At 44.1% G+C, this 25,603-nt stretch overlaps 1 protein-coding gene across 2 annotated transcripts; it reads right to left on the bottom strand.

The window, feature by feature from the left end:
* Window positions 1-290: 290 nt before the first annotated feature.
* Window positions 291-19,903, bottom strand: MACIR (macrophage immunometabolism regulator). 2 transcript variants are annotated; one of them, XM_053566975.1, is made up of 2 exons: window positions 19,736-19,903; window positions 291-2,779 (listed from the first exon to the last, which is right to left on the bottom strand). In XM_053566975.1, the coding sequence occupies exon 2, from the start codon at window positions 2,755-2,757 to the stop codon at window positions 2,134-2,136; it is 624 nt and encodes a 207-aa protein (XP_053422950.1). In that variant the 5' UTR covers window positions 2,758-2,779; window positions 19,736-19,903; the 3' UTR covers window positions 291-2,133. The 2 variants fall into 2 exon arrangements, with proteins under 2 accessions (XP_053422950.1, XP_053422951.1); XM_053566976.1 differs by lacking the exon at window positions 19,736-19,903 and adding an exon at window positions 18,677-18,701.
* Window positions 19,904-25,603: the final 5,700 nt, after the last annotated feature.

Raw genomic sequence — 25,603 nt, 5'->3', positions numbered from 1 at the left:
AAAACAAAAAAGCTACGAAAGTTTATTTAGCTCAAGAAATCCAAGCACATGTAAAGATCTCACAGGTACACAGGGTCCCAACAGGCTGAATACACGCAGAGTATATCATTGCCATGAATACATCCTTTATGTTAAAATGCCAACGAGCATCAGAAGTAAAATTTTTTTTTTTTTTGGTATTTTTGTTTAACAAAAATAGGGCTTCAAAGTAAGTGCTTCAGTAGAATTCTTGAACAGTAACTAGCCTGTTGCCTGCCAGTGGACCTAGCTTAAAGCACCACACAACAATGTGTGTTTACGTCACCCTTTTATTTCATAGTTAGAAATAATACAGTTCCACAGAGTAAATCATCAATAAATAATGGTGTTTAATCATTAAACGTAAAAATCCCAACTCTTTGGCATCTGACAGGATTCTATTTCTTGTCAAACTAATGACTGTACAGATATAGTTAATCTTAGTGATCATTCATCAATACAATATGTTACAAAGGTGCAATTTACTTTAAAATATACAACAGCTAAAAATTTCCAGCCCACCAAGAAATCTGATCAACTCAGTAAGATATGGGCCAACTTCCCCCAGGGCTCTTTCATATGGTTTGCCTGAAAGAAAGTATAATAAACATTAATTAAGAGTTCCTAGGGTTTTCTGATACTTACTCTGCTCTAAATAGAGTTTGCCATTTGTTCTGGCTAAAGAAAAACCACAATTGCACCAGAAGCGACCTACTCATTAATCAACAGGTGTTCTTATTTTATAAGCTAGATTACTAACACCTAAGAAACTCATAGCCCCCAAATCATATCTGAAACAGTTCTACACTGCCAGAAATGCCAGTTCAGTAATAAATTGCACCTTCAAAAGTCAAAAAAAGAAAAAAAAAAAAAAGAAATAGAAATCTTTACAAAAGTTAAGTTACATACATTTTTCTTTTCCCAAAATATATTCAAGAATAGTTGAGCTGTATTTGTTACTAAAGCCAGGGCATTATTCCTTTAGCAACAAATTAAACCAGTGCAGTTGACATAAATTGTTAAGTAATCCAGGATTAACCCATTAAAACTATAGAAGCACTTTAGGCTCCTACACTAATCCTAGAAAGTGGAATTTCAACTAGCGCTTGTGTTGCACAGAACTAAAAGTGAGCGGGCCTGCTGCCGTGCTGAACGGTACGGTTTCACACTCAGTTTAAGCATTCAATAGTAAAATCAAGAGATCCTCCATTAAAGTTCTATTCACTTACAGAAAATTCAGATGCAGACAGTATTATGCCTATAATCCACAATTAAAAGAATCCTTTCCATTTTAAGCTTCTAGATGAATTTTTAAATTAGAAAATAAGTGCTAAGGAAACTTTTTGACTTATGAAAACTTCATATTGGAAACTTTCTAGAAAAGCTTCCCCCGCCCCAAATGCAACTGTAAAATAAATACTTTGTATCCCAAATTTAATTTTATTAAGACACACTTTAATAACGCTATAAAGAAATATTTTACAGCCATAGAGACCAATAACTTTCCATGCGGAAATAAAAAATTCATTCCTCAGTAATACTGAGGCAAGTGAAGAAAGATTATTCTCTCATCAATCTGAAATGTTAATTTTTTTTTTCAGTGCAAAACCAGTTATAAAATATTTAAACTCAATATTTAAAAATAAAAAGTGGTCCAAGTCAGCAATGTTCAAGTTCTAAATTTCATAAAACAAATCATTACATACATTGTATAGTAAAACACAGAGATTCAAGAAGTACTTGAATACGCAGGATATAAATTTCTAATGAATCATACCAATTCGGCAACAACCAAGCAGATAACATTCCCAATTTGAGCGTCAGAATCATAAAGATTGAAATTACTGTACCAAAGCCTTTTTTCCTAGCTAAAAAGCTATATGAACTACTGGCCCACATTCTGTTTTCTTCGCAGTTGCGTGCTCTAGAATGAGATCCCCCCCAGTACCTGTGATTTCATTCTGTCTTCAAAATTAATCCAAACAATTTTTATGTTCCAGGAACACTTAGCCGATATAACCATCTATAATGGGAAGAGTCATGTACAGAGGACAGCAGTGGGTTGCTCTGGCCACTGTCGGCTGACCTAGATGGGCTTCCCCTCTCTGCGGCCACTCAGGTGTTACTCCTGGCGAACACCCGGTCCCCTCGGAGGGTCAGGTGCTGAAGCTGGTACTGTAGCACTTCTGTGTCAGCTGGCTCCTTGATGTTCATTTTATCTAGATTGAGGTAGTCCAGAGATTTGGAGTGAGCCCTCTTACCTTTAAGAAGACAGAGGGGCAGGGGCCCGTGCAGGGCCTTGTAAGGTTCGTAAGGTAAAGACTTAGTGCACTTGTCTCCTGAGCTGGGCATGCGCCTTCGCCGCCGGCCGTTGACCGCCGGGATCTCGTAGGGCTGGTAGTACCGACCCCGGGTCTTGTACAGACGCGAGGAACGCGCCAGGCCCGCGTCCAGCTGCTTGGAGCGCAGGGCGGGCACAGCTTCCCCCTTGCTCTCCTCGCCGCCCGTGCACTTCTGGGCCAGCTTTAGCAGCTCCTCGCCCGTGGTGAAGCCGACCAGATAGTTGGAGTCCATGTGCAGGATCTGGTAGCCCGACACGGTCCTGCGCATCGGGGAGCAGGGCGTGCTGGAGCAGCGCGGCTTCTCGGCCTCCGCCTTCCCCGGGGCACTGGCCTCGGCGGCCGCGCAGGGCACACTGCTCAGGGCGCTGCGGGGCTCTCCGTTGATGTCGACTTCCATCGTAGGCACCGGCTGCACACTCCTGAAAGCAGACAGACTCAGATCAGGAGAGCATAAAGCACAGAGAACTCGCCAGAAAGACCAACCAGGGACAGATTTTTATCTCTATCTATTCAGCGTTTCAGAGCAGGCAGACACCCTCTCCCTGCCCTCAAGAACTCAAAGGCAAGGTAAGTAAGAGTTGGAAGAACTACAATAAAGTTGGGAGGGGGAACCCAACAGAACAACAAGGCCGCTTCCCTGATGCAGCGCTCCCTTCAGAGCTGCCAAGTCTGTTCCTTTACAGAGCTCAGCATTCAGCAGATAAAAGCAACTGCACACTTGTGCAAGAATCTTCAAAATGTTTGCCATCCTGTAATTTTCAGTAAGCCCTCAGCTCTTGACAACTGCAATTCTTAAGGAGACACCTCCAGTTCTTAAAGAACATATAAAAAAATTGAGCTGGTCAATTTCATTAAAGAATCCAATTTAGACCTAAAATAATATTTTTTAGGGGATGGTGGAATCTTAGATGAAAGTTGTTCCAAACCTTGTAAATGCTCCTCCTTCCATACCCCCTAGTAAATTATTTAAAGAAAATAATTTTGCTGTTTCAAAGTTAATCCTAAATTCAATACATCACATAATTTTTAACATTAAAAATATTTTTAAAAGATGTCATTTTACTTGACTATTTAATCATAAACTAAACCACTGGCTTGACGGTGGTTTTATGTTGCAATACCTAAGACGTTGTCCTTGTGAATACTTCCATAAATGGCTGAATAGTTCACAAGGAATACTGACATTGTTCCTTACAATTACCACACCACATAGCTTGGAAAACTTCCTTGACAAAAACTACCACAAATAAGGATGAGGTTCCTAGAAAACCACAGATAAATCAAGTTTGGGAAAATAAAATATTAAGGGAAACAGTGAGAATGTCTCTTCTGAGAAACTATCCGTACTTGCTTTTCAGTTGGAAGCAGACAGCAGTTTTAAGTATCTGAAACTGCTGATCAAAATATAGCTGAGTTGAAGATGAAGCAGTTATTGGAAAATTCCTTAAATAATTCTCATGAATCTTTTTGTAAAGGAAATAACCATTTCCTAATGGAAGCGACTCCTAAAGTTTGGCTGTTCATTTAAAATCCAAGCAATTAGAAAGCTACAAAAGAAAAGCAGAACCTCCTCTGCTACTTGTGTGCCTTACTCTCCTTCATTAAAGCCGGTGCAGTTACCCGAGGCCCTCCTGTCCTCACCATGGTCTCCATCTGCAGCACAGTGAACAGCATTCAAAACAATTCCTCAGATAAAGCAAGTACCAAAGAAATCGATATAGTTTGACTATTTACTATAACCTTAGACTAGTTCCAATTTTTTTTTTGCAGTTTTTGGCCAGGGCTGGGTTTTCTTTGCAGTTTTTGGCCGGCCCCATATGCCACCACCTCTGGATATGGGGCCGGCACTCTAGTCCTTTGAGCCACAGGCACCGCCCTCCAATTTTTATTTAATCAAAATACTCTAGTCCATCAATCTTTCTAAAGTAATCATCTTTATATTTTATTAAGTAAAATGAAATTTACATATGTGTATCTATAATACATATAAGATTTTTCAGATAACTTTACAGAGCTGTGTAAGAAGCACCACATTTTTATGCTAAACATACATTTACCTTCAGCCAAATGGCAAATTAATCCTTCCTTTCTCACTAATTCTATAGCCCAGGAAGAGTACAGAGGAAGACACAGCCAAGGGCTCCAGCCACATAACCTAACTGGCAGCTACAGGCAGGGACCATTTGTCTGACACTTCATTCTGCAAGGCAACAGACAGGGGGCCAGGGAGGGCACAGAGGACCAGGACACAGCCTGGGGACACCCCGTCTGCACTAACTGAGATGCTGGCCTACGGGTCCTCCGAGTCCAGCGCCCCATAACAACCCACGGTCCTCCACCAAGCATTTATTGCATTCACTTCTGGTATACTATAAACTTCTTTAAATCCAGGAATTCAGACCCCACTTTATCTGAATTGGGTAATAATTTATATAGAAGCTAGGCTAAAATTCATCTTTTTTTGTCTGTGAGAAAAAAACATTGTTAAGCAAGTTAATAGTGGACAAAGTCACCGTAAACAGCAGTGAACTGGCTTCTGTGGCCAACAGTCTCATCAAAGGTTTCATCCCCTAGGATGCAAGCCAACCTGCTGCATCACGGCAAACCTTCAGGGAGTCTCACCATCTTCTGGGGTTGGGGATAAAGGGAAGAAAAAATACAAAGGCTTAGAGATAGGCAGAAATTATTTATTTAGCTAGAAAATAAGTACCTGGAAAAGTAGAAACATGAAGAAAGTAGTCAAAGGAATATACAAAGGTCAAATGTTGATTTTATACGAAACAGACACTATTGGTAGAGGAGTGACTATTGTCAGTTGATAGTCCAATAGCCAATAAAGAGCATCACCTGGCTCGGGGCAGAACTATCCAAATGGGATCTTCAGCCATCTACCTGGTGATTTAACACCTCGGCTAAGTGGAAGATGCAGATGTGGTTTAAGAGCTCTGGAAATTTCAACCAAACAGCCTGGAGCAGGAAACCTAATACATTTCCCTGAGATAGACAACACATTCGCAGTAGAAAACAATACCAACCAGAAAGTTAAAGAGATAAGCACAGCCAATATTCTCTCAAATATTCAACCTAGCAACTAAGGACAACGTCAAACAGGTCCATATTCTAGGTAAAATTTCTGTATGAGTCTCACAGCGCTGGAACATGAAAAGGCTCGTTTTAAATATCCTGTGCACAGATGCTACCTGTTGAACTAGTGATGAGCAATCCTAAGAGCTGGAAAATTGCACTTTTTTAGCTATCAAACATCCGTACTTTTGCTCCAAACTAAAAATACTGTATTCTCAAAACAGCTCTCGGGGTGGTTCAGCCTTCCCTGCGGTTCACTGTCACAAGTACAAGAGCAGCTTCACGTCTTGGGATTCATGTAGGAGCAGGAGCGGTGGAACCAAGACTTACAGACTGCTCACATGTTTTAAAGGAATTCTTTGTACTTATATACGTTGCCCTCTAAAGAACATCTAGTGAACTTTGTGGCACCAAGACAGCCAGCGAGGTGGAGGCTGAGTTTCAGGAAAGGGAGTCCTGCCTGGCAAATATTTCATTGTCAGCTGGCAGAAGGCTGACTGAGCAGTGTACCTCCCTTTCTTCAAGTTGACAGAAAACTAAATTTTTTACACCGTTAAATTCCTGAGAATTGCCTGACTCGCCTTAAATCTTGGGTCAAGATCCTGGAGCAGTTACCAGAACTGACTTTCTCTGTTTACCCTTTAGAAGGGCAGCGGCTCTTCAGTGCTGCCCCATCTCGACAGGGAGAAAAGTCCAGGGACACCTGATAATCCCAGAATTCTAGCAAAAAAGGATGACAGTAAAGACAGTAAAAACTGAGCCCACAGTCAACATACCTTGACACCTGGAGAGCAAATATTTTCCACAGCAAATTTCTTCTGAAAAGGAATTTATTGGAAAACGTAGCTACTGTGGCTACCCCTGGAGACAGGTGAAGTTCCATAGTACATTCTCCAGATTTTACCCTGAAAACTGCTTATGGACTTGTTACTTTTAAGAAACCTAGTCATGACTCAGCATTTTGTTTCATATTCTAAAATAAACCTTGCATCCAAAAAACATACTGCCCAGATAAATGACACAAAGTACTCCCATAAATACCACTCAGTGCCGGTGAGCGTAATGGACACCCGGCCACAGGTGTGACCCCGGCAGCACCGAGACTCAGCTGCATCAGAAGTCAGGTACAATGCTGACTGCCGCACTCCAGACTGGCAAAAATAAGGGACCACACACACCCTTCTTGTTTCCATTAATGCCTTTTCTATACAGTTTAAAGCAAAAAATAAAGACTGGAAACAGGCTGGGAGCAATGGCCCATACCTATAATGCCTGCACTTTGGGAGGCTGAGGTGGGAGGATCTCTGGAGGCCAGGAGTTTGAGACCAGCCTGAGCAACATAGTGAAACCCTGTCTCTACAAAACTAAAAAGAACAAAAAAATTAAAGGCCATGCAAATGTGGTGGCTCACTCCTGTAATCCTGGCACTCTGGGAGGACGAGGCAGGATTGTTTAAGGTCAGGAATTCAGCCTGACCAAAAGCCAGACCCTGTCTCTCCCCAACATAGAAAAAATTATCCAGGTACAGTGGTGTGCACCTGTAGTCTCTGATGCTCGGGAGGCTGAGGGAGGAGGATCACTGGAGCCCAGACTTTAGAGTACAGTGAGCTTAACTATGACACCACTGTGACTCTGTGAGACCGTCTCAAAAAAAGAAAAAAAAATTAGCCATGTGTGGTAGTGCTCACCTGTAGTCTTAGCTCCTTGGGAGGCTAAGGCAGGAGGATCACTGGAGCCCAGGAGTACAAGTTTGCAATGAGCTATAAGGATGACACTGTCCTCTAGCCCAGGTGACACAGTGAGACCCTCTCTCAAAAAAGAAAAAGAAAGAAAGGAAAAGAAAAAACGCAGCAGCAAAATTTCTGGGAATAGAAGAGTCTAGAACAGAAAATAAAAAAATAGAAAAGTCAACTTATAGCTGAAAAATGCTTTTAAAACTGGTTTCTTAAACAACTACCAAGAACAAATGTAATACCTGAGTGACATCGAAGCATCTTATATCAGAACCCTCACCACCGGGTTCTGATATGTAAGATGGTATTATATAATACCAGTATAAGATGAGACGTAAGATGGTATTATATAATACCAGTATAAGATGAGACGTAAGATGGTATTATATAACACCAGTATAAGATGATATGTAAGATGGTATTATATAATACCAGTATAAGATGAGATGTAAGATGGTATTATATAATACCAGTATAAGATGATATGTAAGATGGTATTATATAATACCAGAATAAGATGAGACGTAAGATGGTATTATAAAATGGTGTAACGGCACAGACGGATTCATGAAGCACAAGTGACCTGCAGCGCTCATAGGTGCCACTCACTTCTTAGAGACCCATGAGAAACCAGCCACATGACACCAAAGTGACACAAATTCTAGAAAATGGACACAGTGCACATTTTAAAAGCACTGGGTATAGCACACCACTGTGAATTTTGGCTAAAACTAAAGCACACAGGTGCAAACCCCAGTGGATATGGAGAACCTGGAGCACCAGGGTGAGGACGGTCACGAGGTGCGGCCTGTAGGGAGGGTCACAGCCGCCAACGCTCTCCAAGGGCCAAACTCTTCAACTTTGGGCACAAAACCCGATAGTCCTTAGCTCCTGAGTGGAGTTTTGAAACTAGCTGGTAAGCTTCACAACTGCTATACAAAGAATTGCTTTCTACCAACACCACACCCCTATCTGTACCTCATCTAAGAAACTCAAAGAATGAATTGCTTCATTAACTTTCCTGTGTTTATTTGTGTATCAGTAATATGCTTATTAAAAAAAAATGCAACTCCTTAAAGCTTTGGCTGAGATGTCAAAAGACATGAAATTCTATTGTGAGACTCATTCCATCACCTAAACACTGCTCTTTTTTCCTATCTTCTCTTAAAACACCTTTAGTCTTCTCTGTTATAGACCAAATTAGTTTATCAAAAATATTTTTTATGATTGGCGAGATCTAATAAAGTCTGGGTATAATATAATTCTCAGGGACAGAAAGGAAAGCAAAGTTCCCCGAAGACAAAAGGTGAGTTAGCACCAGGACACCCGGCTCCCTGGCTGCAGGTGGCTGAGTCAGTGACACACTCCAAGAAACGAGATTTATTTTCCTATGACACACTGGGACTTACTAAGCTTTACAACTGTACCGAGATATCTCAAAGAGCTCTTGCAGTCTGGGGTTTTTTTCTCCTAGATACTTTCTTGTCTTTTTCCTTCCCCACTAACCTACTTCAATGATTGGTACTTCTTTTTGTTTTTGAAACTTGTAAAAAATAATCCATGCAGACTTAAAGCCACCCAGATAATTCACAGTGACGCACTGTAACAGGTAAAACCCTTCACCCCGCGATGCCAGGCACATCTAGAGAAACCTCTCTTCCTCTCTGGAACACCCTTCCTTCTGTGCAGTGATAAATGTGATCAATGGTCTTCCAACAATGAAAGCTTGCGGCTACATACATGCATATGGACACACACATATATATTTATGTAGAAATACTCAGATTTATATACATATATAAACACATGGCACTATTTCTGCAAGAGCTTCCAGAAGTAAAAATGCTAAGGAAAATAGGTGTTTCTTAAATGTTATGGCAACAACTTGTAAAGCCTTCTATCTAAATTTTCATTTCTTTTTACACAGAAAGTGTATTTACTATTTTATATAAACTAAAAATTAATACCTTTTTAAAAGTATCACCTACACAGTCACCAGGCAAGTGCCTATTTTTCCTTTTATTGCTTATAAACAGGAATTACCTAAGAAAAAAGGGAGGATGATGTACCCAAAGACAATGTGTTTGATTTTTCCAAAAGGGAAAATATAAATGAAAAAGAACCTGATGTCCATCCTTCAACCTCAAATCTCCAGTATTATTTTCTTTCACAACAATTAGGCATGCCTTCAAAGAGATGTTTAAACTGTCAATTTTCCTTCAAAAAAGGGAAGATACACAGAGAGGCACACACACAGAGTGCACGTTTTAAAAGCATTTGGCGCAGTTGGGGACACCCCAGGACAAGTGTTCTGGCTGAGAGTAAAGCCAACAGGTTGAAACTGCGGCACCTCAGCGGGAAGCCCTGGGCCCCCAGACAGGCAGTCAGGAGACCCACTCGCATGGGATCTGCACGGCTGTGAACTTCTCCACGAGGCAAAGCCTCCATTCTACTTGGCACAAAAAGCACAATTTGGAAAATGTAACCCAGATGCCTAAGCTCCTGAGACCAGCGCTGGAAATAGCTGGTAAGTCTCACAACTACTATACCAACAATTCCTTTGGAAATTGCATTCTGAGCATTTTTAAAAACAAGGCTATCAAAAACACTCATTCCTAATCAAAATACTGCTCCATGTGCTTTCACCGTTTCGTAGCCACGCACAGCAATACCACACACAACAGATAGGAACATACACATTACCTTAACACAGCCCTCTTTAGGTGGTACCTGAGACAAACCATTCGCAACAGAGCTGTTCTTTGAGAGACGGCATCTCCTGAGCATGCCTAAAGCTAGTTCAGTGATATCTAGAACCATGTCGTTTCAATGCCAGCGGCATCTTGGAGCTCACCGCCCTGGACGCTTCACCTCCACTGACAGAAGAGGACAGTACAGCCATGGAGACGGGGCTGCCCAGAGCCATGCAGGTGATTCATGGCCACGGTGACATCCCAGTACTTGTGGCTCCCAGTCCAATGCTCCTTCAGTTTCATCATGCTATGCTTCCAGAGCGAGGTCCCCAAACTTGCCTATACCCCGAAATCATCCAAGGAGCTTCAAAAAAGTCCCGATGTCTGTATTCCACACCAAATCTGTGATTTCACTGATCTGGGGAATAGCCTAGGCTCTCAAAGTTTTAAAAGATCCCCAGGTGACTCTCATATGCACACAGGTTTGGAACTTGTCAGATAGAATTCATCACATGGAAGAATTTCACTCCTGTAAGCGCCTGCCTTGTTTTTAATCAGCAATTACCATATAGTTATGTTTGTGAACATAATTTCTGTCTGCTTATAACTGCTAACAACCTATCCCTAGGCCTTCTAATTTACTGTTTCAGACTGTGGGCTGAAAATAACTGCTAGCCAAACGTGTTAAAACTGGATATAAAATAACAATAAATCTTGCTGATTGAGGATCAGGTTCCTTCATCTGTAGACACTTTGGCATGGATATTTTAGCTATGTACAAGTCTTTGACAGGTGTAGTTACTTGGGAGGACAGTTTGGCCATTACTTACAAAATTGAGTAAATGCTCATTAAACAATCCAGTTTCCACACTCCCAGGTATCTACCCCAGAAAACTAAAAATACCAATCCACACAAAGACCTGAACGGAAATGTTCATAGCAGTTTCATTCATAATCACCGAAAACTGGGAAGAGTCCAAATGGCCATCGACGGGGAGACAGATGAGCAGACTGTGCCCGTCCACACGCAGAATGCCCCTCGCAGGGAACAGCAGCGTACTAGGCAGGGTCACCTCGTACTTAGCACACAGGCACCTGCGTGTCACCTTTTGGAGAAGGCAAAGCTACTGGGCCACAATTCAGTGACTGCCAAGGGCTGGGGACAATTACAAAGGGGCCAAAGGGAATTTGGGGAGATGATGAAAATATTCTATACATTGACTGCAATGATCGCTACCCAATGAGATACGTTTGTCAAAAAGCATCAAACCATACACCTTAAAAGACAAAGGTGAATTTTACTATCTACGCCATACTTGGTGAAAAAGAAATCTTTGTCACATTTTAAATATTTTGAATTGTACAATCTCAGAATCAGAAAGATTCTTAATGGCTGCCCAGGGTGCATCTGAACACCTTCAAAGACAGATGCTCCTGACCTCCCTGACTCATCCTGCCTTGCGCAGCTGCTAGAACGTCATCTTACTGACCATGTGACTGTCTCTACTGACAACACAGGTACGGATTGGAGGGTCCACATCTGTGGGTTCAACCAACCACACACAGAAAATGTTTTCTAAGAAAATTACATACATATACTGAACACATACAGACCTGTTTTTCTTATCATTATCTCCCAAACAATGTAGTATAACAAATATTTACATACACTGTCATTATAATAGACATTTTAAGTCATCCAGAGATGATTTACACAAATGACATACAGGAGAATGTGCGTAGGTTATATGCAAATACTAAGCCATTCTGTATCAGGAACTTGAGCATCCTCAGGTTTGGATACCTGGGAGAGAGAGGTCCTGGAAACAAGCCCCAGGCACATCAAGGGACAGCTGTCCACACAGGTCCATACATGAAGACAGACAGACACAGATTGCTATAGCTTTACTGCTCCTAGCGCTGGGCTTCATTTCGGCCGAGCGCGACAGGGACCCAGCCACACTGCCTCCTGTCGATGTTCCCTAAACGTCTTCCTACTGCGCTGTTCAGGCTTCCGGCTTTTACTCAAAATGAAAGACTTAGTAATGCTTCCATTTTTCCAGTGTCTCAAAATGCATTTTCATAAATTGGCTAGGTTTTATCAACTTCACAAAATTAAAATGCTTGTTTTTTCCTCACCACCCTTTGAATCCTTCTGATGCTGACTTCTAATTTAGAAATCACTTATTAGGAAACTCCGTGTTTTCCGAGGATCGTGACCTCTGTACATGGTTCAGAGCAAGAACCTCCACAGTCGCTGGCCAAGTGGAATGAGGTCCGGAAGGGTGACCTCACACCAACACGGCGTTGAGGGCGCTGAAACTCCGTACAGATCCTTGCTAAATTTTTTCTCTTCAAAGACTTAAAGCCACATGACAACCATGTCCACACAGACGCACAGATGACACACCAAAAAAAGACAACTGAAGGGAGACAGCAATGTGGCATATTTTTACCAGTTTAAATTTATGGTGTGATAAAAGGAATATCACACTTGCAGTGGAGCTGCTATACAACGAAGTGAAAAGGATGCTCTTTTCTGCCATTCTTTATATGTGATGATATAAAAATAAAATGTGGTACAAATTATTTCACCAATCTTTGGAGATCAAAATTTTTACTAAAATTTTTCCCAAATTGGAGTAGCTACCTCTAACTACTAAACTTTGAAACATTGTTGCATAAGATCTCCATTATCTTACAGGAATTAAAAAAAAAAAAAAGAAAAATCTACTCAAAGAATTAAATATTCCAAATAGAATGATGCTAGCAGTAAATATTTTGTGAGTACAGCATATATGTTTGCAATGATCCAGTAGCCTTTCACAGTCACTTGTTTGTTTACATTGTCCTTAAAACACATTACGGTGTTATGTTCACACAACTGGTTAACAAACAGAAAAAGCAAAATATATAACTCACCAGACTAAATCCCAGAAGACGTCACTGTATAATTTCCAGTGAGTCCCAAGGGAACACAGGCATAATAATTTTTCTGTTCTACTCCAAATACTAAACATGAAATACAAAAATAAACCTTTAATTTAACAAGTAACTTATAACCTGATATCTATTCTAACTGTAAACTAGCAGAAGCCCCAATATCAGATATAGGTTATTAAAGTAACCTTGAGTTTCTTCAGCTATGAGAATCCGCAAACATTTTTCTCATGCTTATTTGTGTCTCTCTTATATATATATTGCTTCAACTCTACCTAGAGACTAAGAACAGCTAAGTGGGCTAAATAAGGAGGTAAGAAAAATGAAGTGCTGGTTCCCCCACCCTACCTCTATTCAGTGTTCATCAAAATCACAGTAGTCTACAGAAAAAAATAATGCTGAGGCTGAGGTCCTAGCTCTGGCCTTGCTGGGAGTTCTGCTCTTGATCTTGCACAAATAGCGACATTTAAATGAGGTCAAGGATACACGTACCATTCTTCCTCCTGATACACTTGTTAGGTGGGTCAAACGAAATGAGACAACTGAATATGTTTTGCAGCTGCAAAGCCCTTTACAGATGTGATGTTATTATTATGCAATCAACTTGTTCTATCTACGCATTTTAGCCATTAAACGGCAACAACAAAAACCTTCCAGAAGACTGACGTGAGGCAAAAGACTGGGAGGCTCTGGGAAAATGAGAGAGAGAGAGAGAGAGAGAGAGAGAGAGAGAGAGAGAGAGAGAGAGAGAGAGAGAGAGAGAGAGAGAGAGATTATGAGAAATGAATATGACTCAAAAATGCTTTTCCAGTTACCGCCTTCCTTCAGCTTTCTGCGCCTCCTCTGTGCCTCCCCTGCCTTACCTGGGAAGTTAAGGTGTGAGAGAATCTATCTTTATCTCCTACAGCCCCCCTAGTTAATTGGGTTAATTTGCTAAGACTAAGAAAACTCCCCAAAGTCCTTTTCTACCTGCAAAGGTTTCCGGGCTGTTGGGCTTTCTGATGTGCACCACGGCAGGTGGCGGGGAGGCTCCTGAGCCCAGTAGAGTCCTTCTACCTACCCCGGGCACAGAGCCTGAAAAACTGGCAACAGTGTGACAGTTCTCAAACAGAAGGCAAACAAGGGTAAGGGCAAGGAGTTTGTTACTTTATTACTTTTTCAGCAGAGTTTCATCCAAAGGAAATGGGTAATTGCTCAATTAAAGATTTCTGCTTCTGGGCGAGCGGCGCCTCTGGCTCAGTGAGTAGGGCGCCAGCCCCATATGCCGAGGGTGGCAGGTTCAAACCCAGCCCCGGCCAAACTGCAACAAAAAAATAGCCGGGCGCTGTGGCGGGCGCCTGTAGTCCCAGCTGCTCGGGAGGCTGAGGCAAGAGAATCAAGCCCAGGAGTTGGAGGTTGCTGTGAGCCGTGTGACGCCGCGGCACTCTACCCGAGGGCGGTACAGTGAGACTCTGTCTCTACAAAAAAAAAAAAAAAAAGAAAGAAATTAAAAGATTTCTGCTTCCTCAGCTTGAGAGGCTGGAAGGAGCTAAGGCCCCCAGAGCGGTGATTCCGAGAAAGCAGCACGCCCATCGGCCTGCAGAACTTCTTCAGACGTGGGTAACAGACACACACGCTCGCTTTCATTTCTTTTGCCAACAACTATATTCAAATTGGATGACCAAGAAATCTAGATAATTACCCTTGGTTCTACCCATTCAATGAAGCCTCTCGTTTCAATATGAAATGAATTACAAAAGAACTTTTATTTAATATAATTACTCAAAAGAATCTCCCCAATACTAATGTTACAAAGTTCACATCGATTCCGTATTTAACATATTTATAATGGGGAAAGGGAATAAAAATAATCATATCTTTGAGCATCTCCTATATGCCAAAAGCTCTACAAAATTTATATCATTTAATTTTTTAATTTTAACCTCTCCATCAGGAAAACAGTATTACCCCCCTTTAAGTATTCCACAGAGTAACACAATTTAAGAGTCAGAGCAAGAATCTAAACCCCATCCTGTCTGACGTGAAAGCCCATTTACTTGTCTTTACACTCTGTGGACTCCATTCAATGATAAGGCCACACGTATAGCCTTTTACACAATATTCGTCTCCCTGAAACATGTATAATAATTAATTTCTGTAAATGGAATCCTATTCTAAGTGTGTGGTGAAGCACTTTATCTAAAAGCTTTATTGTCTCATTTGTGAAACGGTCAGGGGAAGGCAGGTTTAATTACTAGCTGCAAGGTTATTTCCAATGTGAAACATACTAGGATTTTAAGGGACATAGCGAAGCATCTTACACAAAATCCTGCTAAATCATGGACTCTTTCTCCCAAGAGCTTGTAGGCTTTTTTTTTAAAAAAAATTATAAATTATAAGGTAGAAAAAATGTATCCACCCATACTCACTGGTTATGTGGTTGAATGCTAAATAAAGATCTATATTCCTTGTTTAGTTTTTAGAGCTTACATCAATCACGAAGTTAAGATTTCATTGAAACTCTTAAACATTTAGATTGAAAACTGAAAAGAAACATTAGAAAAATCCAAATTTTCTTAATTCTAAACAAAGTCTTAAAATCTCATTCAAACTTTCATATAATTGGCCTCATGCATTTGGTGACATATTCTTTCACATGCTTTTGAACGCATCGGGAAAATATTTATATTTTCAAATACCTTTTCATTGCCAAAAGAAAGATCAACCAAAACTTCATTCAACCAAAACTTCATTCTGGATTTGAAAGCAGGAAGCCTTAAAGTAATTATCTGGAACTCCTGCCCTGGAACTGATGTGTCTAAGAAATGCCAAGTCTAAAAAATGGTCGGTAATTTCATAGTAAATAAAGTGTAGAAACTGATTATCCCTATTCTGCCGGTGCCTAGCCCAGAACTGAACACAAAACCGGAGTCCCAGGAGCAACAGAAAGAGAAACCAGGAGAGGAGAAGACCCATCCGTGTTTCCCCCACTGCCATGCCCCTGGCTGCTGTGTGTGTCACTGGTGCACAAGTGCCAACCAGGGGGCGATCAAGAAGATGGGGACAGGGAAAGAGAAAAACTACAAGAGCCAAAACTACTAACTGGTATAAGAACATGCCGTCTTTAAGAGACGGCCCATGCAGAAACCTATAAAATTGAACACTCTGCTTCCGTCTCCCATTAATAACTAAAAGGGTGTAATATAAAAGTCCCCCAAATGTGTATCTTTCAAATGACACACATTTTGAGAATACTTTGAAAATCTGTAAGTCACATTTATAGGACAAGGTGAAGGTTGGAAAGATATCAACAGATCTCTCAAAAAGTCAGCAAGAAGGAAAAGAACTGATGTGAAATTCTTAGAGCACGGACCCCATGTCATCTGGGGGAGACAAGAGAAGGCTTCCAGTTATAAGAAGCTGGGACAGAAGGCTCCAGGACATTCACCTGTACCTAAGCAACAAAAATGAAGGAAGACGCATGGCCAAGAGCTACCCAGAGGCCTCTGGAGAGGAAAGCCAAGAGGAACCACGCAAAAAACATCCAGCATTTGACTGCAAGTGAAGCTTCTGCAAACAGAAAAGTTTGCAAACATTAACTAGTGTGTCAAGGTTCTCAAGTAAGGTAACAGTTATTATTGCACCTAATAATAAATAAAGAAGGATATCCTTTTAAAAGTAGAATGCCCTATGTCTAGACCTACAGTTGACTATCCTGGCGTAATTATTTACAAGGTATCCACTTTAACTCTCAAAAATGTCTCAGTTTGGCTATTTTAATTGTTCTCCTACTCAAACTATGTAACAATGGTAGGGCTATAAAAAGAAAGAAGGAAATGGCCTACTATTTGCATAGTGGCTGCCCACACAGAGCTGAGGTTTTCTTTGGGTGTATCCACCTAGGTAGTCAATTATTTACTTATTCAGTCATTCTGCAGTATTTCTTGAATCTTATTAGATGTCCCTGCACTGTACAGGCACTGGCACAAATAAAGAGGAAATCTCGAGACCAGAGGCAGACAAGGAAATATATAAATGTGATACATTCAACCATAAACCCCAATAGCACAGGCAACCCAGAAAAGGGAGGTTTTCCTAAAAATATACAAAGTTCCATATGGTTATGTTCAGGTCCACACAAAATCCCTATTCGAAAAAAGCAATAAATTGCAGGCTTCAGCACAGATCGCTAACAAAGTGGCAATAGGACAAATTTAACAAAATTCATCGCAAATCATGCAATTATAAATATGAAAGCCAGCACACAGACCTTCTGAGTTATAAATAAACCCCACTAATCACTAAAGATTATTTATGAAAGCAAGATAAACCTTGGGCAAAAAAAAAAAAAAAAAGTGGCAGAGTAGAAATTCTGAGTTCTAGTTCCCAAAACATGAAAAAAAAATTGGAAAATGGTAGAATTCTCAGTGGTTATTTAAGAAGAGACCAATAATGAAAAAGTGCTTGGGGGGAAAAATTACATTATTTAAAAATGTCATTCAGGGTAGTAAAAATGTTTTGTAACCACTAGTCCCAGACTGATCTGAAAAAAATGAGAGAGATTAAAACATGTACCAGAGACATCAGAACATCTCTCAAGCAACAGAACACTCAGCAGACATAAAATGGCCTACGGTGGATCCACAGTGAACACAAACTGCTCAGCTGTCCCCACAGGCTCAGCACAGAGGTTACTTTCAAATAATCTTACTTTGCCATTTACGACTTGCAAAAACTGAATCATCAATACTTTCTAGATGGAGTTGTTAAGTAGGGTGTGACTTCTCTGAAGCCATCCTTGACCTTACAAAAGAATCATTAACCTCTCCAACACGGGAAGACAGCCCGTAAGATGAAAATTCGTTTGTCTTAAAAAGTTTCTCTTTCTAAGATCAGTTCTTTTAATAGCAATCCACCCCCGAAAGTGCAGCATTCCTTTCTTTCCATCTCTGCGAGTAAAATTCAAACCGAGGTTACTAATATCATGTGAAATCATTCTCCTATTTTTAGAAAAATACACATTTTCACTGCACGTCTGACTGACAGTAACCAGACCTGCAGTTCTACACGCAGCCTTACTTATCAGAAACCTACCTCTGAGGAAGCACCATCAAAAAGGGACTGCGAACCTTCCAAGGGAAAGCTTAAAACCAGGCATTCATTTTGATGTGCTGGTGACAATATCAAAGTTCTTTTTGAGGGAAGGGAGATGACTTTCCCCACCCAATGCCCCCCCACCCCCCGGCAGGCTAAATCAGCAAACACATTTTAAATGCTGTACATAAAGTTTTATTACTTTCACCACAGCGAAGATTTAACCATTAATTTTAAAATAGCTCTCCAAAACATACAGCCAAAAGAAGCAAATTCACTGACTGTTACGTAAGATCAATAAGTATACATTATATCCTGAAACAGTGCACAGTGCAATTAAATGAACTAAACGTCGGCCAAAGCATATTCTATGCACAATTCCCATCAAATTAAAAGGACCTGTGCTCACTATCCTGTTCATTTTAAGTTTATAATGCATTCACAGTTACATAATGAAAGAGGAAAACTATGAAACATTCATTAAACACAGTATTGTAAGCATAAATCACGGCCTTGAATTAATAAAGTACCAAAGCTTTTGCAGGAATAACCAATACTGTACAAATAAACTGTGGGAAAGGGTCATTGCTATCTCCCTAAGTGTCTGTCCTGCATAGAACTAGGGAAAACCAAGCAGCCAACCGCCCTAAAACGTGGAGGAGGTTCCTCCAGAAACACTACGTAAAATCAAGACCCCAGTAACACCAGAAATGTTCCTTTGGCTCCGAGGAGCAAGCACATGTGCCTTCGTTCTTCTCTTCAAATGATTAGAAAGTTCCCAGCTCAGCTTTACCTGCGCGCGACACCCGCGAGCACACACAGGGACCCTCCTCCCGCGCAAATCGCTACCCGCCGGGCGCGCACGGGCGTGGGTGGAGAGGCGGGGAGCCCTGAGGACCAACCCTTGCAAGGGGAAAAGGACGGGTCATCGTTCCTTTCGCGCCCTGTCCCCTCCCCGGCGGGGATCTGCAGATTCCATCACTGGAGAGTTTGGCAGCTTCACAATGGGGCCGCCGCTCAAGGTCTGAGTGCCGCCCGCTCCAAACCCTGCCCTCGGCTTCCCACCGCCCCAAGTCCAGCCGCGACAGAGGAGGCGAAGCGGCGATGCCCAGGGACATCTGCCGCTGCCCGGCCCCGGACGCCAACCCACAGAGGCGCACGCGGGCCCGGCCGCTGTCCCGGCGGCCCAGCACCCGGTGTCCAGGGCGGGCGAGGGCGGCGGCGGCCGGGGCTCGCCAGGATGCCGTCTGGCCTGGGCGGTCGCACCCCGTGCGCGGCGGGAGGTGTGGCAGGCCCGGCCCGGCCCGGACTACTGCCCGGTGGGGTCCAGGCCCTCCGGCCGGGGAGCAAACATGCGCCCGACCCGCCCCGACTTCCGCACCGCGGCGCGGCGGGAGAGGCGCTCCGGGTCGCGAGTCTCCGCACCTCCCAGCGGGCGCACGCCGCGCGCACCCGGGCGCACGCCCCCGCACACGCACTCACACGCGCCGCACACTCGCGGCGGCCCCGGCCCCACCCCTGTGCCCGGGCACCGCAAGCTCCCCGCACCCCGCGCCGGCCCCACCCAGCACCCCGGACGCCAGCCGCCTCCTCGGGAGCCCGGGGACCGGCCCGCCAAGGCCGGGGGCGCCGGGGCCGCTCCGCCGCCCATCCCGCAGGCTGCCCGGCCGGGCTCCCCAGCGCCGCGGGGGCACCGTGCGCCCGGCCCCGACCAGAGGCAGGGAGGAGCGGCGGCGCCGCGACCCGGGCTGGCCCCGGGGATCGGCGACTGGGGCACCCCCCACCCCGTCACCACCACCTTTTCTGCGGCACAAAAGGTTGCAGCCGTTGCCGCCGTCCCCGTGCAACCTACCCGGGGCCCAGAGCTCCGTCGCTTCCGCCGTGCCCGGGGCCGCGGAGCCGGAGACCCGGGCGGGAGAGGCGCGGTCTGCGGCGCCGAGATCAGGCAGAGGCCGCCAGCCGAGGCCGCCGGGCACCCGCTCCGCTCCGCTCCCACCGCGCGCGGCGCCCGCTGCCGCCCGGCGTAGCCCCGCCCCCGCCCCCGCCCCCGCCGCCTCCGCCGCCTCCCCGGCCGCAGAGGCGCAGCCCGTCAGCGCCGAGCCCGCCCCCCGCGCCCCGCGCCGGCGCCCGGACGGAGGGCGGGAGGGGGCGGGGCGGGGGCCGGAGAGGCCCGCGGGAGGGGGCGGGGCCGGCCGCCAGCGGGGGCGGGGCGGAGGCGGAGGGGGCGGGGCTGGGCCGGCGGGGGCGGGCCGGAGGCGTCCGCACCCCTAACCCGTGCGGCTGGGGGCGCTCGGGCTTCCCCGCGCTAGGGGCGCGCGGTGGGCGTTTGTGAGTCTCGGCCTCCGGGGCTCGGCGCTGAGCAGCTGGGAGGACCGGTAGCCCACGACATTGAAATTAGGGGATCCGTTTTGGAAAACTACTAAATATCCAGTGAATGTGTGGTGGGGGGTAAAGTTCAAAGTCAGATTCTGGTTGCATTAGCTATTTTTGAATCTGCCAAGACTGATCTTTTCCATTCTTGGAAGAGATTGTTTTCTTTCCTCAAGATTTTCTTTTCTCAATTCATGTGTATCTCTTCTGCCAAAGTGGTTAAGCTCCACGATGGGGATATTTACTGACATTTATTTAGCTCCCACTACGCGCCAGCCCTTTTTACATGCACTTCCAAATTTACACCTCTCAACAATTCCCTAAGGGAGTAAATGGTTTTGATCCACAGTTTAAACACAAGGAAAGTTGAAGTAACTTCCTCACGGGCACGTAACGTAGAAAGTGCTGAGCTGAGCGAATACGCAGTGAACCCCCAAACTGTTTATAAATGTTGTAAATTTAGGTACCAGTTTCAAACCAAGAGAGTTTGTTGGATTTATTTTTTTAAAAATAAAAAATTTTTATGAAGGTATAACCTATTTGGTATAAGGACATATTTGACTCAGACTTGTTCCAGAATACCTAAGTGTATGTCCCTGAACATACCACGGCAGGTGAATGTGAACAACAGAACTTGAACAGAGTGACTCCTGGAGGCTCTGCAGCCAGAAGACCTTTAGGCCACCTCTTGTGTGTCCTTGAGTAAGTGAGAGAATGGGAGGGGAAGAGATTAAGTAGGGGAAGTCATAGGGAAGAGGAAATTTTAACTAATGTTCTTTAAACAAGTTTAGAAAATGCCAGTTACTTTTTTTACAACATGTAACTTCTTACATGTGTATGTAACTTCTCAAATATAGAACCTGGCATAGGGTAATATATGCTGCATAAATCCATGAATAAAGAAATGGACTTTTCTTTTTTATCAGTACATTAGGAGAACATGCTGAAAGCTGTTTGAGATTATAACCTGTTTGATACACTAGTGTATTATTCTAGAGATCATTCTCATAAACCATCTCCAAAACATTGTATATTTTATATTCAGAAACTTAATTTCATTTTGTCACATAAATGAAATCACATAACTTTCTCTGAAGAATGCCTTGTACTTGCCCTTTGCTCTGAATGTTTGGCATTGTTTTATGGCCAGAAGCAATAAAGTTCTGATTTGCCTTTCGTTGTGAGGCTCAAGGCCAGCCCTCTAGAGGAGGCATTCTCTCCACCCAGCCTTCTTCCCTGGGGGGTGCTCTCCTCTGCATCCTAACCCTGACTTCACCCAATCAAAACTTGGGGCAGTTTCTCATTGTCACAAAGAACCCCTAATAAACCACTTCTCTGGGTAGTAATGGCAGATAACAGCTATGTGCTAGGTCTATGCCACCTACAGACACTGGATATTGTATTAATTCAGACTGGGTGTGGCTAGGGGGCTGTGGTTGAGGGGGTGTGAGGGGTGGAAATACTGCAGAAGCCCTTCCCAGAGATCTTCCATGTTCTGTGAAGATCTATTCAATCTATAAAGGAAAATGGCATTGGTATAAAGGATTAGGACCAAATGTATAGGGGGTCCCATAAAATCACCATACATAGAGGAAAGGGGAAATTGTAGCTAAATGTAGTTTTATTTATAAAATAATCATTGCAAAATTTTACAAAACATTTGTGAAATGTTCTGTTCATCTTGGTCACTTCTTTGTAAAACTTTGTAAGGAAAGGTGCATTTAACTGGAGTTTCCCATTTTCCCCATGATGACTGTAGGGGCAACTTTGGGCCACCCTGGAGGACAGACCCTGGGACCTGAAAGACCATGTAAACCTTGGGGGCTTGGAAGCTGAATGTATGATGCCCTTTATGTAAGTTACATCTTTGCCTCAAGGTGCCCTATCTAGAAATCACTTTAAATGTCAATTGTCTGGGAAGGTTCATACTACAATTGATGTAAATCATGATACCTAGCAAACAACCAGCTTGAGTGAACAGGACAGGTGAATTTGATTAATAAGGCAGTGATATAAACAGGAAACTACAAAGCCAGATGTGCAAGAGATACCACATCTCTATAAACGGACTTAGTAAGGTCTGACTAGGATAACAGAGATCACTTCAAGTGTCTACAGACAGAGATAACTGAATGCAAGGAATTGGTAACACTAGCAGTAGAAAAATCCAGAAGCTAAACAGAGGGCAGAGAAATGACCCAGAGATTAGTAACCGCAGCCCCCACTGCAGGAATAGGGGAGCCGGCGGGGTTACGAGGCAGGGCCAGGCAGCATGGCCAGCCTGGTGGGATCTGTACCACAGAGGAGAGACAGATCCCCCGCCACGCCCCCCCCTCCTGCAGGCTCTCCCTGTTCCCGCCCTCCAGTCTCCTGCCTGTGCCTTCCACTGGTCACAGCTACCAAGTGACCCAGGGAAAGAGCCTGCAGGGGCCAGCTCCTCGGACCCTGAGAATGGCAGAGCATGGACTGGGGATCTGTGCGCCATTGCATCTCACTTTCCAGGCCTCAGTCTTTCTTCAGACCTTCCTCACTCCCTTGGGTACAATCTAAGTCCCCACAGCTTGTGACGCGGGCAGGAAGTGGGGGTGACCCTTTGCTTTACACTTATGTGTCCACAGAGCTTCCCTTTGTCTCTTCCCAGAGCTGCCTTGTGTGGCTACAGCACCACACGCCCACAGCTGGGATGGCCCAGCACTTGGTCTCTCCCTTCAGCTCTCTCCTGCTCCAGCACCACAAGTGAGGCAGAGAAATTCCCAGTGTCTGGGCCCCTCCTGCTGCACCTCACACAGCCTCAGGCATTTACATTTAGGGTCTTAGGGAGCTCCTACAGCTTAGGGTTCAGCTGCCACAGCCTTGGGACACAGTGACTTCTGTCCTCTTCTTTCCAAATACAAGAGAACCTCTTTCTTAAGAAAAGGCTTTACATTCCACATTTACTAGGATTCATATATTCCCTTGTAAAATGCACCGCAGGTGTAATTCCATTAATCCCCCTCCCTTCACCTACCTCCACCCTCCCTCCCCTCCCTTTCCCCCTTCTCCCTATTCTTAGGCTGTAACTGGGTTATAGCTTCCATGTGAAGGTCCTATATTAGTTTCATAATAAGGGTGAGTACATTGGGTACTTTTTCTTCCATTCTTGAGACACTTCTTTACTAAGAAGAATATGTTCCAGCTCCATCCATGTAAATATGAAAGAGGTAAAATCTCCATCTTTTTTTAAGGCTGCATAATATTCAATGGTGTACATATACCACAATTTATTAATCCAATGTACACAGCTATGATTTAATAAAATAAATAAATAAAGAAATAAAAAGAAAAGGCTTTCCTCCTCTTTTTGCTTTTCTCAGACAGTCTGCCTTTGTCTGAAAACTCTGTCCCTTCTCTGGGGCTTAGGCCTTTGGCAACAGAAGCTAGAAAAAAAAAAAAATAAAAAGCTCTGGCCGGGTGTGGTGGCTCCCGCCTGTAATCACTCTGGGGGGCCGAGGCTGGTGGATCGCCTGAGCTCATGAGACCAGCCTGAGGAAAAGCAAGACCCCCATCTCTACTAAAAATAGAAAAACTGAGGCAAGAGGATCGCTTGAGCCATGTCGCCACAGCACTCTACCCAGAGCAACAGCTTGAGACTCTGTCTCAAAAAAAAAAAAAAAAAAAAGAAAGAAAAGAAAAAAGAAGTGTTCTGCACCCAACTTCCTTTATGCCCAGCCACATATCTTCCCAAGGCAACCAAGGGGCAGTAAGTCCAAGATGAAAACAATCATGAATTTATGGGTCAAAGTATTATTCCGCTGGAGAAGTGAGGGGAGTGCTGTGTACTGGGCTGAGAAGGAGGCACACGGAGGGGTCAGCAGGAGGCTGGACGAGCAGGTGTGATCTGGGGGGTGTGGGCTGCCCTTCAGATCCCACTCAACCACTTTAAACTGCACACTCCCCTCCTGCCGTTCCACCCTTTGAGCCTGTACACAATTACTTCCTGTGGAGGGAGCATTCTTCTCCTCCCCAGCCTCTCAGTCTGACCCATCCCTACCCATTACTCAGATTTCAGGGCAACCTCGCTGCCTCTGGAAGGAGTTCTGGTCCCTCCTTTCTCCTTTTGTTGTTCTAGAACTAGTGCCAAAAGAGACCATCTCCCCAGTACTCTGCATGCTCCTGGATGGCAGGGGCTACGTCTCACCCTCACATGAAACCCAGGCACTGAGACATAAGTGGGGCTCGGTAAATATTTAGCTTATTTTAACTGAGGGGAGTGGGAGAAGAGCCTGCAGGTGAAGGCCTATTGAAGCCAGCTTTTATCTGACTCAGCAGAACTGATTGCTACATTTTCGGGAACTTGGCAAGCTGGTTGTTAAATCATTAGTAGCTTGAAAGCAGCTCTGGTATGAGTATTGACACCGAGGGAAATTGGCAAACTCTGTAAACAGGACTTCCAGCTCCTTCCTAATCTCCCGACACCCCAGAAAACCAGTTTACCAGCATACTGTTTGGTAGGGCTCAAAGGGCCCCTCCTGTGCATAGAGGAGGAAGGTAGATCAGAGAATTAAAGTCTGTGCTTTCCGAAATATTCTTTCATAGGAATAAAGTATAACTAAATCTCATAATTTCCATGGAAAAGTCTATTGAACTCCTAATTATATCAGTAAAAAGAAGACAGAGAAAACAGAGGAGCAAACAGAAAAGAAAGTAGCATGAACAGTGGCGCGAACGCCGCTCAGGCCCCGCTCTCACGGTGGCTTGCTACGGGACCTCTGCCTGGTCACTAAATTATTACCCTTTAAAGGAATTTCTCTGAATTGTGTCCCTCTCAATACCTACAACGGCATATAACAGGCACTCAAAAGCTAACACCTGAATTTTGCCAAATTAAGCTCTACTTCTGTTTGGCCTCAGTTCTTCATCTGCAAATTAAGAGATGAGAGACAGGGCTTTCAAGAGGGCTCTGTAAGTAGACCCCCTTCCATGCCCAATTCAAAACAAACTGAGAAAGGGGACAGAGGCGTGAAGATGACGTGGACTGTTTCTGTAACACTGAGGACACAGGTTAGTGTGCAGTTACAAGGGCTCTATTTTTAAAATCCTGAATTAGATCCATGTACCCCCGCAGCTCTCCCCACATGAAAGCCTGTCTGGGTAGGACTTAGGGTCAGGGAACAGAGAACATTGGCTGCCAGGCGGGTGCCGCATCCCCACAAAGTGACGAGAGCAGCTAGGTTGAGTGTGCCCAGTGTAATCCCCCAACAAGCTGGTCTCCTCCTCCCCTGGGAAGGAGGCAGTGAGGAGGGGAGACCGGCAGGCACGGGGTGTGGTATGATTCCCAAGGGAGCTTCCCTCATCAAAACAGGTGTATCAA

This window comes from Nycticebus coucang, chromosome 17 (genome assembly GCF_027406575.1).
Source record: "Nycticebus coucang isolate mNycCou1 chromosome 17, mNycCou1.pri, whole genome shotgun sequence".
Taxonomy (NCBI): Eukaryota; Metazoa; Chordata; class Mammalia; order Primates; family Lorisidae; genus Nycticebus; species Nycticebus coucang.
Note: the sequence above shows the minus strand (reverse complement) of the source record. Positions and strands in the feature narration are given on the sequence as shown.